The following is a 14326-nucleotide window of genomic DNA, read 5'->3' as shown; positions in this document are numbered from 1 at the left end:
GATTAAGATGGGCAAATGAGCACAGACACTGGACAGAGGAAGATTGGAAAAAAGTGTTATGGACAGACGAATCTAAGTTTGAGGTGTTCGGATCACAAAGAACATTCGTGAAACGCAGAAAAAATGAAAAGATGCTGGAGGAGTGCTTGACGCCATCTGTCAAGCATGGTGGAGGCAATGTGATGGTCTGGGGGTGCTTTGGTGGTGGTAAAGTGGGAGATTTGTACAGGGTAAAAGGGAACTTGAAGAAGGAAGGCTATCACTCCATTTTGCAACACCATGCCATACCCTGTGGACAGAGCTTAATTGGAGCCAATTTCCTCCTACAACAAGACAATGACCCAAAGCATAGCTCCAAACTATGCAATAACTATTTAGGGAAGAATCAGTCAGCTGGTATTCTGTCTATAATGGAGTGGCCAGAACAGTCATTGGATTTCAATCCTATGGAGCTGTTGTGGGAGCAGCTTGACCGTATGGTACGTAAGAAGTGCCCATCAAGCCAATCCAACTTGTGGGAGGTGCTTCAGGAAGCATGGGGTGAAATCTCTTCAGATTACCTCAACAAATTGACAACTAGAATGCCAAAGGTCTGCAAGGCTGTAATTGCTGCAAATGGAGGATTCTTTGACGAAAGCAAAGTTTGAAGGACACCATTTCATTTAAAAATCATTATTTATAACCTTGTCAACGTCTTCACTAGGGTTGCACATTTTGGGGAATATTCAGATGGAAACTTTACGTGGGAATTAACGGGAATATATGGGAATTAACGGAAATATATGCATATTAATACTGTTTAAATGTAGGTGTTTTTTGTATTGGATATATTTACTATATCATATGGAGATAGAAACACAAACCTTATACCTTATCATAAGTAGACATAATTGCAAATTATTAAATCCTTCTAGTATAATTTTATTTTTTATAATTTGTTACGAATTGAACTTTAATTAAATGAGTTGACTCTTCACATGGGATGATTTCACTGAACAACAAAAGGGAATATTGGAATGATCCTTCACATCTCCCAAAAACGTTTTCAACACATCTGTAAAATGATAGTCTAGAAACTAAAGCTTTGGTTGTCTTCCTCTCAGGCTTCCATGTCTTCTCCCTGGACCTCCTCAATGTCCACCTCTTGAACATCAGACTCTGAGGCCTCATCTTCACTGTCACTTTCCAACCTTGTTCAGGATGGCTCGTTGTCAGGCTCAAAAAGCCTCAAATTTGCGCAGATGGCCACCAATTTTTCAACCCTTGTATTGGTCAGCCTGTTGCGTGCTTTGGTGTGTGTTCCCAAACAAGGACCAGTTGCGCTCTGAGGCGGCTGATGTTGGTGGGATTTGGAGGATGATGGAGGCAACAGGGGAAAGAGCCTCAGATCCACAAAGTCCCTTCCACCAGGTGGCTGATGAGATATGTTGGCACGACTACCATATTGCATCTCCGTCCCAAAGCCCTTGCTTGGAAGTGTACTTTGCCAGACTGCCAAGAACCTTGCCCTCATCCAGGCGAAGGTGGCGAGACACGGTAGTGATGACACCATAGGCCTTGTTGATCTCTGCACCAGACAGGATGCTCTTGCCAGCATACATGGGGTCCAACATGTACGCTGCAGCGTGTATGGGATTCAGGCAGAAGTCTTCATGCTTTTTGATGTATTTCAGAACTGCATTTTCCTCTGCTTGGCGCAACAGTGAAGTGGGTAGGGCAGTACGGATTTCTTCTCTTACATCTGCAAGTCTGAACATCAGACTGGATGGCATTGTCTCCCTAAATCTGTGCAATGGCTACTGCTATAGGTTTCAGGAGTTTCAGGCTGCTTATCCCTCTCTCCCAAAATACATAATCCAGAAGGATCCTCTTGATGGGGCTGTCCATATCGGCAGACTGTGATATGGCCATTTCTCGGAGAGACTCCTTCCCCTCCAGGAGACCGTCAAAACATGATGACAACACCACCCCAACGGGTGTTGCTGGGCAGCTTCAATGTGGTGATCTTATTCTTCTCACTTTGCTTGGTGAGGTAGATTGCTGCTATAACTTGATGACCCTTCACATACCTAACCATTTCCTTGGCTCTCTTGTAGAGTGTATCCATTGTTTTCAGTGCCATGATGTTCTTGAGGAGCAGATTCAATGCATGAGCAGCACAGCCAATGGGTGTGATGTGAGGGTAGGACTCCTCCACTTTAGACCAAGCAGCCTTCATGTTTGCAGCATTGTCTGTCACCAGTGCAAATACCTTCTGTGGTCCAAGGTCATGGATGACTGCCTTCAGCTCATCTGCAATGTAGAGACCGGTGTGTCTATTGTCCCTTGTGTCTGTGCTCTTGTAGAATACTGGTTGAGGGATGGAGATGATGTAGTTAATTATTCCTTGCCCACGAACATTCGACCACCCATCAGAGATGATTGCAATAGTCTGCTTTCTCTATGATTTACTTGACCTTCACTTGAGCTCTGCAACCAGCAAATGAGTAGATAAATCATGTCTGGTTGGAGGGGTGTATGCTGGGCGAAGAACATTCAGAAATCTCTTCCAATACACATTGCCTGTGAGCATCAGAGGTGAACCAGTTGCATACACAGCTCCAGCAAGACATTCATCAGCATTTCTCTGACTACGTTCCTCCATTGAGTCAACAAAAACTTCTGATTCCAGGAGGACCATGAGCTGTTGCTATCGATAAGGTGTCTGATTCATAATTTTTTTCACCTTGAATAGAAGTAGAGGGACTTTTGTCAGAGGTTGCTTGTTGTGAGCGCTGAGGGAACTTTATGCACTTGGCCAGATGATTCTGCATCTTTGTTGCATTCTTCACATGATTTGGCACAGTATTTGCAAATGTACACAGCTTTTCCTTCTACATTAGCTGCAGTGAAATTTCTCCTCACATCAGATAGTGCCCGTCACATTTTCCTGTAAAGATGAGTAAAAAAACAAACAAATACAATTCCATATACAGATAAATAGTTAAGCAGTTAGTTTAAACAACTCCTTTTGTAAGATAAATGTTTTAAATGAAACATGTATGGAAACCGGTGAATTAACACTCCTCAGTTAGCAGGCTCAAGCAAGCTAAAACTAGCTAGCAGAAATTGTTAAAAAGTTACACAATTTATACACTCTTTGCTGTAGGCTACTATTTACTAGTTAACAACAAATCATGTATGTCATATAAAATATATTCACCCACCCAGTATTGTAATCAAAACTTACCAGAAAGCATGTAGTCCTTGGCTCAAACAGTGTAGTAGTTTGGGCTCAATAGCATCTCTTTAGTGTGCAAGATCTTGAGTATCAGCTGCACATGTGATAGAAGAATGTTCTGTTCATGCAGAGGGTTACAATTCCATTGAATTGGGGATAGTTTAACCAAAATATGCCACAAGACCTAGAATTGCCTCATGTGTATTCCACAAAAGAAGTTCACTGTTAGCTGAACTTTTTTAGGTTAATGAATTTAAGCAAAATTCCCAGAATTCCAGGGCTTAAATTCCCATGGAAATTTACCGGAAAGTTTCCGACCCTTTGCAACCCTAGTCTCGACTATTTCCTGTTAATTTTCCAATTCATTTCATGTATGTTTTCATGGAAAACAAGGACATTTTTTAAGTGACCCCAACCTTTTGAACGGTAGTGTACATATGTTCCCATTATACCTGCCACCCAACCCCCAACAGTCTCCACCCAACAGTCTCCACCCAACCCCCAACAGTCTCCACCCTGCCCCCAACAGTCTCCACCCTGCCCCCAACAGTCTCCACCCAACAGTCTCCACCCTGCCCCCAACAGTCTCCACCCTGCCCCCAACAGTCTCCACCCTGCCCCCAACAGTCTCCACCCTGCCCCCCAACAGTCTCCACCCTGCCCCCCAACAGTCTCCACCCTGCCCCCCAACAGTCTCCACCCTGCCCCCCAACAGTCTCCACCCTGCCCCCCAACAGCCTCCACCCAACAGCCTCCACCCAACAGCCTCCACCCAACAGCCTCCACCCAACAGTCTCCACCCAACAGTCTCCACCCAACAGTCTCCACCCAACAGCCTCCACCCAACAGCCTCCACCCAACAGCCTCCACCCAACCCCCAACAGCCTCCACCCAACCCCCAACAGCCTCCACCCAACCCCCAACAGTCTCCACCCTGCCGAAGAGCACACCGCACAGGCAGCAATGTCTTCTGGTAAAGCAGGCCGCTATCTCACCCAGCCACGAGACTCCAATACCCTCATCCAGACATGCAGCTCCAACATCCAGAAGATCACACAGAACAGTAAGTATTGCTGCTGAGAGTGGGCAAACCAAAGGTAGGAGATTTGAGTAATTTAAGATTCATTCATGCAAGTCAAGACTTTGTAATCTATGCTAGATGTATCCTAAAGCCTACAGTTTAGAGGATGTAATCTATGCCTGATGTATCCTAAAGCCTACATTTTAGAGGATGTATGTTTTTGCATTTCCCAGCTGCCCAGATAAAGAGCATGGTGAATCAGCTGGGGACGGGACAAGACACCAGCGAACTGAGGGACAGTCTGTAAGTATTCTCGTTGTTTTGCTTGTACATACACTGACAAATGTATTCATGCGCCGAACACAGAACAGACCATGTGTGTGTGTGTGTGTTCTGCTACTCCCTGAGAGTCTGCTATCTCCCTTACTGATTTTGGACATCGGCTCATGTTCATTCAGGCAGCAGATACAGCACTTTACCAACCTGCTGGCCAAGGAGACCAACAAGCACCTGAAAGACCTGGGCTCCGTCTCACCATTTTCAGCACCGTCAGAGCAGGTCAGTGTCTTTTCCAATGAGTTTGTGTGTGTGTGTGACTGACTCCTCAACAATGACATTGGGTAACCTTTGTGTTTGAATAGCTCCAGGTTGAAGTGTCCCATAGGTACTGATCTAGCATCAGCTTCCTCTCCCCCCTCAATCCTAACTTTAACCATTACGGGGGAAATGTAAAACTGACCCAAGATCAATGTCTAGGGGTAACTTCACCCTACACCGCTCCTTGACAGTGACAACTCACTGACCGTGACAATACGTTTTGAATGACCCATTTCTTCTTTGCTCAACCCACAGAGGCAACAGAAGATCCAGAAGGACCGACTGATGAATGATTTCTCCGCTGCCCTCAACAACTTCCAGGCCATCCAGCGCCAGGCAGCACAGAAGGAGAAGGAGTCTGTGGCCAGAGCCCGAGCTGGTTCCCGTCTCTCAGTAAGGCCAATGTCATACCATTGACAAGTTTCCTATTTTCAAATTTTCCAAGTGGATATTTTGCTTATGTAATGTCTGGCTCCTCTCTGTCAGGCTGAAGATGGTGCCTCTGAGGAACAGCTTGTGTCTTTTGATAAGTACGTTCAAGCTTCTCTCTCTCTCAAAGGAAGATGTTTTAATACTCCTCTACTTCAGGATATGGTTCCTGGTCTCTTAAATATCTCCTTTTCTCCAAAATGTGTTTTCCTCACTGTCCTTTCTTTTCTACAGCCAAGATGATTGGGGTCAGACAACCACACAGACGACAGAGGAGGCCATAACAGAAGAGGACTTGGTGCTTATCAAGGAGAGAGAGACTAACATCAGACAGCTAGAAGTAAAACTCTCTCACACACTCCCTCCATCTCTGTATTCCAAAACATTAAGAACACCTTCCTCATATGGAGTTGCACCTCCTTTTGCCCTCAGAACAGCCTCAATTCATCAGGGCATGGACTCTACAAGGTGTTGAAAGTGTTCCACAGGGATGCTGGCCCATGTTGACTCCAATGCTTCCCACAGTTGTCAAGTTGGCTGGATGTCCTTTGTGTGGTGGACCATTCTTGATACACAGGGGAAACTGTTGAGTGTGAAAAACCCAGCAGCGTTGCAGTTCTTGACACAAACCGGTGCGCCTGGCACCTACTACCATACCCCGTTCAAAGGCACTTAAATATTTTGTCTTGCCCATTCACCCTCTGAATGGCACACATACACAATCCATGACTCAAGGCTTAAAAATCATTCTTTAACCTGTCTCCTCCCCTTCATCTTCACTGATTTTGAAGTGGATTTAACAAGTAACATCCATAAGGGATCGTAGCTTTCGCCTGGATTCACCTGGTCAGTCTATATCATGGAAATAGCAGGTGTTCCTAATATTTTGTACACTCGGTGTATAGCGCTCTGTCCCTGCGGTCAACGGGCGGGCCTCTACAATGTTCAGCAAGGGGCCGCACCATTGGCCACGCCCCTGCCACATCCACCACCTAAGCTCCATTTTGATCCAGAAAGAAATCCTAAAATCAGTATTTAGGGAGCGCCTGGGGACCAGACCAATGCCTATGTTCATCACGTGGCATAAACAGGAATGCATTATCTTTCTCACTTGAGTTATTTCAGGATTACCGTTCTCATTGAGTTATATTGTTATTTCAGCGTTACCTTTCTCATTGAGTTATATTGTTATTTCAGCGTCACCTTTCTCATTGAGTTATATTGTTATTTCAGTCGGACATCTTGGATGTGAACCAGATCTTCAAGGACCTGGCAGTGATGATTCATGATCAGGGAGAGGTGATTGGTGAGTCCCATCACTGTTGTAGTACTGGAGTACAGAACCCCAATCGGTTACTTCCTTCATAAAAACCCACCACTCTAAAACATGATTTGAACTCTTTATGATTACATTTCCCTCGATGCACATGCTTCCAGGTAGATCGCTGACCCAACAACACGTGTGTTTGAAATGAAAAAATGCATCTACACTATACGTGAATGAGTAGGTGTTCTATAAACTTTTGACCGGTAGTGTATGTGTTTTAAAGAAAAGCTGACTCACCATAAGGCAGTGACAAGCTGAGCCAGGGTGTTTGACCCTCTCTCTGTGTGTGTTTAAAGAAAAGCTGACCCACCAGGGTGTTTGACCCTCTCTCTGTGTGTGTTTAAAGAAAAGCTGACCCACCAGGGTGTTTGACCCTCCTCTCTGTGTGTGTTTAAAGAAAAGCTGACCCACCAGGGTGTTTGACCCTCCTCTCTGTGTGTGTTTAAAGAAAAGCTGACCCACCAGGGTGTTTGACCCTCCTCTCTCTGTGTGTGTTTAAAGAAAAGCTGACCCACCAGGGTGTTTGACCCTCCTCTCTCTGTGTGTGTTTAAAGAAAAGCTGACCCACCAGGGTGTTTGACCCTCCTCTCTCTGTGTGTGTTTAAAGAAAAGCTGACCCACCAGGGTGTTTGACCCTCCTCTCTCTGTGTGTGTTTAAAGAAAAGCTGACCCACCAGGGTGTTTGACCCTCCTCTCTGTGTGTGTTTAAAGAAAAGCTGACCCACCAGGGTGTTTGACCCTCCTCTCTGTGTGTGTTTAAAGAAAAGCTGACCCACCAGGGTGTTTGACCCTCCTCTCTGTGTGTGTTTAAAGAAAAGCTGACCCACCAGGGTGTTTGACCCTCCTCTCTGTGTGTGTTTAAAGAAAAGCTGACCCACCAGGGTGTTTGACCCTCCTCTCTCTGTGTGTGTTTAAAGAAAAGCTGACCCTCCAGGGTGTTTGACCCTCCTCTCTGTGTGTGTTTACATGACAGACAGCATAGAGGCCAACGTGGAGAGTGCTGAGGTCCACGTAGACCGAGGGACAGAGCAGCTTCAGAGAGCCGCCTACTTCCAGGTAAGAGGAATTATCACTGTTGCAGAGTAAGACTCTACTCCCGAGTGGTGCAGCGGTCCAAGGCACTGCATCTCAGTGCTAAAGGTGTCACTACAGACCCTGGTTCGATTCCAGGCTGTATCGCCACCGGCCCTGATTGGGAGTCCCGTAGGGTGGCGCACAATTGTCCCAGTGTCGTCCGGGTTTGGCCGGGATAGGCCGTCATTGTAAATAAGAATTTGTAACATAACTGACTTGCCTAGTTAAATAAAGGTTCAATGTTTGTTTTTTTTATAAACAAGATCCTGCGTCCCCTGCTAGCTAGCGATGGCTGCCGATTTTAAAATGAGGGATCCCATTAATATTCAGTAGGATTGTCTCGTGCCGAACTGAGCCAGGTGAGAGCGAGGGGAAAGCTGAACATTCTGCATATTCTCAATGAAATCATGGAGCGATTGACCAATTTAGGCTCACTGTAGCTTTCAGACTGCTCGATTGGCTGTTGATCCCTTTGCCCTCAGAACAGCCTCAGTTCATCATGGACTCTGCGAGCTGTTGAAAGTGTATAAACTGAGCAGTATAATAAAGTCTGTTAGCAACAGTTTTTTGTTTCTGCAGCTCAACTGTCACCAACCCACCCATCCCTCTGCTCTGTCTCTCACCTCAGCAAAAGTCCCGTAAGAAGATGTGCATCTTGGCCGTGGTCCTGTCCATAGTACTGACCGTACTGGGCATCATCATCTGGCAAGCCACCCAATGAGAAGAGAGACCGCACCCAAGCTTCCTCTGTCACTTCTTTATTTGTTTCAACCTGAAGCCCCGGATGGATCCCTGGAGTGGTTTGAGGAAGGGATTCCCGGCTAGCTCACTGTTGGCAGGGTCAGAGGTCAGGGGAGTGTATCAGGGGCAAAGGGATGGGTCTGGGATGTAACCTTACCTGTTAACTGACATCCCCCCCCCCCCCCTCCTGAGCTCAAGGCCTCCAGCTAACCTCCTCTCTGAGACAACGCAGTAGTATTTCTATTCAAATGAAGGAGAGTATTGAAGTAAGATTGGAGCGTGGATTAATAAAAAGAGACTCTTATCTGTTTGTGATATTTCTGCACTAACATGAACATTCATTGTATTTACAAAAGCAGAATAATTGTTATTGTAGGGGTGTCAATGATTTTTGTAACCTGTACATTTCTGGCACCTGTTTGGTGTGTAAACAGTGTAGTGTCACAGTCCATTCAAGTTATACGAGAGGTTTCCCCCAACACACATTAAACCTCTTCCTCGACTAAAATACATTTTTCAATTGAGGTTCTCCATTCAGCTTGTTTTGTTGTTGTCCAGGAATAGCCTTAATCTGTGTTGAGGAAACCACACCATAGTCCTTATATTGCTTAGGTGAGATGAAGTTCTGATAGCAACTTTGTTTTATCCAACTGTAAACATGACGATAATAACAAACTATGGTTGTAATAAATACCTTTAGTAACACCGTTGCATGAGCAAACCAGTTTCCGCAATGTTTATTTAATTTAATGTAGGACTAGGTATAATCTTTGTCAGGGTAACAAGCCCTTGCAGTAGTATTATGTAATGCAACTTTTTATTATTTTTGGTTCCTCCCTGCTTTAAGAACATGTTAGAGGAACTGGGACTTTATAGTGGGGAGGAACAGGGACTTTATAGTGGTGAGGAACAGGGACTTTATAGTGGTGAGGAACTGGGACTTTATAGTGGGGAGGAACAGGGACTTTATAGTGGTGAGGAACTGGGACTTTATAGTGGTGAGGAACAGGGACTTTATAGTGGTGAGGAACAGGGACTTTATAGTGGGGAGGAACTGGGACTTTATAGGGGTGAGGAACTGGGACTTTATAGTGGTGAGGAACTGGGACGTTATAGTGGTGAGGAACAGGGACGTTATAGGGGTGAGGAACAGGGACTTTATAGTGGTGAGGAACTGGGACTTTATAGTGGTGAGGAACAGGGACTTTATAGTGGGGAGGAACAGGGACTTTATAGGGGTGAGGAACAGGGACTTTATAGTGGGGAGGAACTGGGACTTTATAGTGGGGAGGAACTGGGACTTTATAGTGGGGAGGAACTGGGACTTTATAGTGGTGAGGAACTGGGACTTTATAGTGGTGAGGAACAGGGACTTTATAGTGGGGAGGAACAGGGACTTTATAGGGGTGAGGAACAGGGACTTTATAGTGGGGAGGAACTGGGACTTTATAGTGGGGAGGAACTGGGACTTTATAGTGGGGAGGAACTGGGACTTTATAGTGGGGAGGAACAGGGACTTTATAGTGGGGAGGAACTGGGACTTTATAGTGGGGAGGAACAGGGACTTTATAGTGGGGAGGAACAGGGACTTTATAGTGGGGAGGAACAGGGACTTTATAGTGGGGAGGAACAGGGACTTTATAGGGGTGAGGAACAGGGACTTTATAGGGGTGAGGAACTGGGACTTTATAGTGGTGAGGAACTGGGACTTTATAGTGGTGAGGAACTGGGACTTTATAGTGGGGAGGAACAGGGACTTTATAGTGGGGAGGAACTGGGACTTTATAGTGGGGAGGAACAGGGACTTTATAGTGGGGAGGAACAGGGACTTTATAGTGGTGAGGAACAGGGACTTTATAGTGGGGAGGAACAGGGACTTTATAGTGGTGAGGAACAGGGACTTTATAGTGGGGAGGAACAGGGACTTTATAGGGGTGAGGAACTGGGACTTTATAGTGGTGAGGAACAGGGACTTTATAGGGGTGAGGAACTGGGACTTTATAGTGGTGAGGAACTGGGACTTTATAGTGGTGAGGAACAGGGACTTTATAGTGGTGAGGAACAGGGACTTTATAGTGGGGAGGAACTGGGACTTTATAGTGGGGAGGAACTGGGACTTTATAGTGGTGAGGAACAGGGACTTTATAGTGGTGAGGAACAGGGACGTTATAGGGGTGAGGAACAGGGAGGTTATAGTGGTGAGGAACAGGGACTTTATAGTGGGGAGGAACAGGGACTTTATAGTGGGGAGGAACAGGGACTTTATAGTGGGGAGGAACTGGGACTTTATAGGGGTGAGGAACTGGGACTTTATAGTGGTGAGGAACAGGGAGGTTATAGTGGTGAGGAACAGGGACTTTATAGTGGTGAGGAACAGGGAGGTTATAGTGGTGAGGAACAGGGACTTTATAGTGGTGAGGAACTGGGACTTTATAGTGGTGAGGAACAGGGACTTTATAGTGGTGAGGAACAGGGACTTTATAGTGGGGAGGAACTGGGACTTTATAGGGGTGAGGAACTGGGACGTTATAGTGGTGAGGAACTGGGACGTTATAGTGGTGAGGAACAGGGACGTTATAGGGGTGAGGAACAGGGAGGTTATAGTGGTGAGGAACAGGGACTTTATAGTGGTGAGGAACTGGGACTTTATAGTGGTGAGGAACTGGGACTTTATAGTGGTGAGGAACAGGGACTTTATAGTGGGGAGGAACAGGGACTTTATAGGGGTGAGGAACAGAGACTTTATAGTGGGGAGGAACTGGGTCTTTATAGTGGTGAGGAACTGGGACTTTATAGTGGTGAGGAACTGGGACTTTATAGTGGGGAGGAACAGGGACTTTATAGGGGTGAGGAACAGGGACTTTATAGTGGTGAGGAACAGGGACTTTATAGTGGGGAGGAACAGGGACTTTATAGGGGTGAGGAACTGGGACTTTATAGTGGTGAGGAACAGGGACTTTATAGTGGGGAGGAACTGGGACTTTATAGTGGTGAGGAACTGGGACTTTATAGTGGTGAGGAACAGGGACTTTATAGTGGTGAGGAACAGGGACTTTATAGTGGGGAGGAACAGGGACTTTATAGGGGTGAGGAACAGGGACTTTATAGTGGTGAGGAACAGGGACGTTATAGGGGTGAGGAACAGGGAGGTTATAGTGGTGAGGAACAGGGACTTTATAGTGGTGAGGAACTGGGACTTTATAGTGGTGAGGAACTGGGACTTTATAGTGGTGAGGAACAGGGATTTTATAGTGGGGAGGAACAGGGACTTTATAGGGGTGAGGAACTGGGACTTTATAGTGGTGAGGAACTGGGACTTTATAGTGGTGAGGAACAGGGAGGTTATAGTGGTGAGGAACAGGGACTTTATAGTGGTGAGGAACTGGGACTTTATAGTGGGGAGGAACAGGGACTTTATAGGGGTGAGGAACAGGGACTTTATAGTGGTGAGGAACAGGGACTTTATAGTGGGGAGGAACAGGGACTTTATAGGGGTGAGGAACTGGGACTTTATAGTGGTGAGGAACAGGGACTTTATAGTGGGGAGGAACAGGGACTTTATAGTGGGGAGGAACAGGGACTTTATAGGGGTGAGGAACAGGGACTTTATAGTGGTGAGGAACAGGGACGTTATAGGGGTGAGGAACAGGGAGGTTATAGTGGTGAGGAACAGGGACTTTATAGTGGTGAGGAACTGGGACTTTATAGTGGGGAGGAACAGGGACTTTATAGGGGTGAGGAACAGGGACTTTATAGTGGTGAGGAACAGGGACTTTATAGTGGGGAGGAACAGGGACTTTATAGGGGTGAGGAACTGGGACTTTATAGTGGTGAGGAACAGGGACTTTATAGTGGGGAGGAACTGGGACTTTATAGTGGTGAGGAACTGGGACTTTATAGTGGTGAGGAACAGGGACTTTATAGTGGTGAGGAACAGGGACTTTATAGTGGGGAGGAACAGGGACTTTATAGGGGTGAGGAACAGGGACTTTATAGTGGTGAGGAACAGGGACGTTATAGGGGTGAGGAACAGGGAGGTTATAGTGGTGAGGAACAGGGACTTTATAGTGGTGAGGAACTGGGACTTTATAGTGGTGAGGAACTGGGACTTTATAGTGGTGAGGAACAGGGATTTTATAGTGGGGAGGAACAGGGACTTTATAGGGGTGAGGAACTGGGACTTTATAGTGGTGAGGAACTGGGACTTTATAGTGGTGAGGAACAGGGAGGTTATAGTGGTGAGGAACAGGGACTTTATAGTGGTGAGGAACAGGGACTTTATAGTGGGGAGGAACAGGGACTTTATAGGGGTAAGGAACTGGGACTTTATAGTGGTGAGGAACAGGGACTTTATAGTGGTGAGGAACAGGGACTTTATAGTGGTGAGGAACTGGGACTTTATAGTGGTGAGGAACAGGGACTTTATAGTGGTGAGGAACAGGGACTTTATAGTGGGGAGGAACAGGGACTTTATAGGGGTGAGGAACAGGGACTTTATAGTGGTGAGGAACAGGGACGTTATAGGGGTGAGGAACAGGGAGGTTATAGTGGTGAGGAACAGGGACTTTATAGTGGTGAGGAACTGGGACTTTATAGTGGTGAGGAACTGGGACTTTATAGTGGTGAGGAACAGGGATTTTATAGTGGGGAGGAACAGGGACTTTATAGGGGTGAGGAACTGGGACTTTATAGTGGTGAGGAACTTGGACTTTATAGTGGTGAGGAACAGGGAGGTTATAGTGGTGAGGAACAGGGACTTTATAGTGGTGAGGAACAGGGACTTTATAGTGGGGAGGAACAGGGACTTTATAGGGGTAAGGAACTGGGACTTTATAGTGGTGAGGAACAGGGACTTTATAGTGGTGAGGAACAGGGACTTTATAGTGGTGAGGAACAGGGAGGTTATAGTGGTGAGGAACAGGGAGGTTATAGTGGTGAGGAACAGGGACTTTATAGTGGGGAGGAACAGGGACTTTATAGTGGGGAGGAACAGGGACTTTATAGTGGGGAGGAACAGGGACTTTATAGTGGGGAGGAACAGGGACTTTATAGTGGGGAGGAACAGGGACTTTATAGGGGTGAGGAACTGGGACTTTATAGTGGTGAGGAACAGGGAGGTTATAGTGGTGAGGAACAGGGAGGTTATAGTGGTGAGGAACAGGGAGGTTATAGTGGTGAGGAACAGGGACTTTATAGTGGTGAGGAACAGGGACTTTATAGTGGTGAGGAACAGGGACTTTATAGTGGTGAGGAACAGGGAGATAATAGTGGTGAGGAACAGGGACTTTATAGTGGTGAGGAACTGGGACTTTATATTGGGGAGGAACAGGGACTTTATAGTGGGGAGGAACAGGGACGTTATAGTGGGGAGGAACAGGGACTTTATAGGGGTGAGGAACTGGGACTTTATAGTGGTGAGGAACAGGGAGGTTATAGTGGTGAGGAACAGGGACTTTATAGTGGTGAGGAACAGGGACTTTATAGTGGTGAGGAACAGGGAGGTTATAGTGGTGAGGAACAGGGACTTTATAGGGGTGAGGAACAGGGACTTTATAGGGGTGAGGAACAGGATATGATCATAGTTGTATATGTGCTGTTAAACTGTATTTATCACTGATATTCTCATTATGATGCAACTCTTTGTGTGTGTATACAGTTGAAGTCGGAAATTTACATACACCTTCAAAATTCAAAAATTTTCAAAATTCCTGACATTTAATCCCAGTAAAAATTCCCTGTTTTAGGCCAGTTAGGATCACCACTTTATTTTAAGAATGTGAAATGTCAGAATAATAGAAAGATATATTTATTTCAGCTTTTATTTCTTTCATCACATTCCCAGTGGGTCAGAAGATTACATACACTCAACTAGTATTTGGTAGCATTGCCTTTAAATTGTTTAACTTGGGTCAAACGT

At 45.9% G+C, this 14326-nt stretch overlaps 1 protein-coding gene across 5 annotated transcripts; it reads left to right on the top strand.

Annotated features, from left to right (window-relative positions):
• Positions 1 to 3644: 3644 nt before the first annotated feature.
• On the top strand, positions 3645 to 9130 carry LOC139555282 (syntaxin-12-like). 5 transcript variants are annotated; one of them, XM_071368965.1, is made up of 9 exons: positions 3645 to 4283; positions 4475 to 4544; positions 4700 to 4799; positions 5094 to 5231; positions 5325 to 5368; positions 5502 to 5607; positions 6501 to 6573; positions 7568 to 7650; positions 8232 to 9130. In XM_071368965.1, exons 1-9 carry the CDS (start codon positions 4184 to 4186, stop codon positions 8343 to 8345), a joined length of 828 nt encoding a protein of 275 aa, XP_071225066.1. In that variant the 5' UTR covers positions 3645 to 4183; the 3' UTR covers positions 8346 to 9130. The 5 variants fall into 5 exon arrangements, with proteins under 5 accessions (XP_071225066.1, XP_071225064.1, XP_071225065.1 ...); XM_071368963.1 differs by having other exon boundaries at positions 4049 to 4283; positions 8297 to 9130; XM_071368964.1 differs by having other exon boundaries at positions 4049 to 4283; positions 8248 to 8453.
• The last annotated feature ends 5196 nt before the right edge of the window (positions 9131 to 14326 follow it).

This window comes from Salvelinus alpinus, chromosome 26 (genome assembly GCF_045679555.1).
Source record: "Salvelinus alpinus chromosome 26, SLU_Salpinus.1, whole genome shotgun sequence".
Taxonomy (NCBI): Eukaryota; Metazoa; Chordata; class Actinopteri; order Salmoniformes; family Salmonidae; genus Salvelinus; species Salvelinus alpinus.
This window is presented reverse-complemented; position numbering and strand designations above follow the sequence as displayed.

What these genes read in the sequence shown, in the direction of transcription:
- LOC139555282 (XM_071368965.1), top strand. Translation starts at nt 4,184, where the DNA reads ATGTCTTCTGGTAAAGCAGGCCGCTATCTCACCCAGCCACGAGACTCC. An exon ending in GAGCTGGTTCCCGTCTCTCA is followed by an intron (nt 5,232 to 5,324) that starts GTAAGGCCAATG and finishes CCTCTCTGTCAG; the next exon opens with GCTGAAGATGGTGCCTCTGA. An exon ending in CAGCTTGTGTCTTTTGATAA is followed by an intron (nt 5,369 to 5,501) that starts GTACGTTCAAGC and finishes TCTTTTCTACAG; the next exon opens with CCAAGATGATTGGGGTCAGA.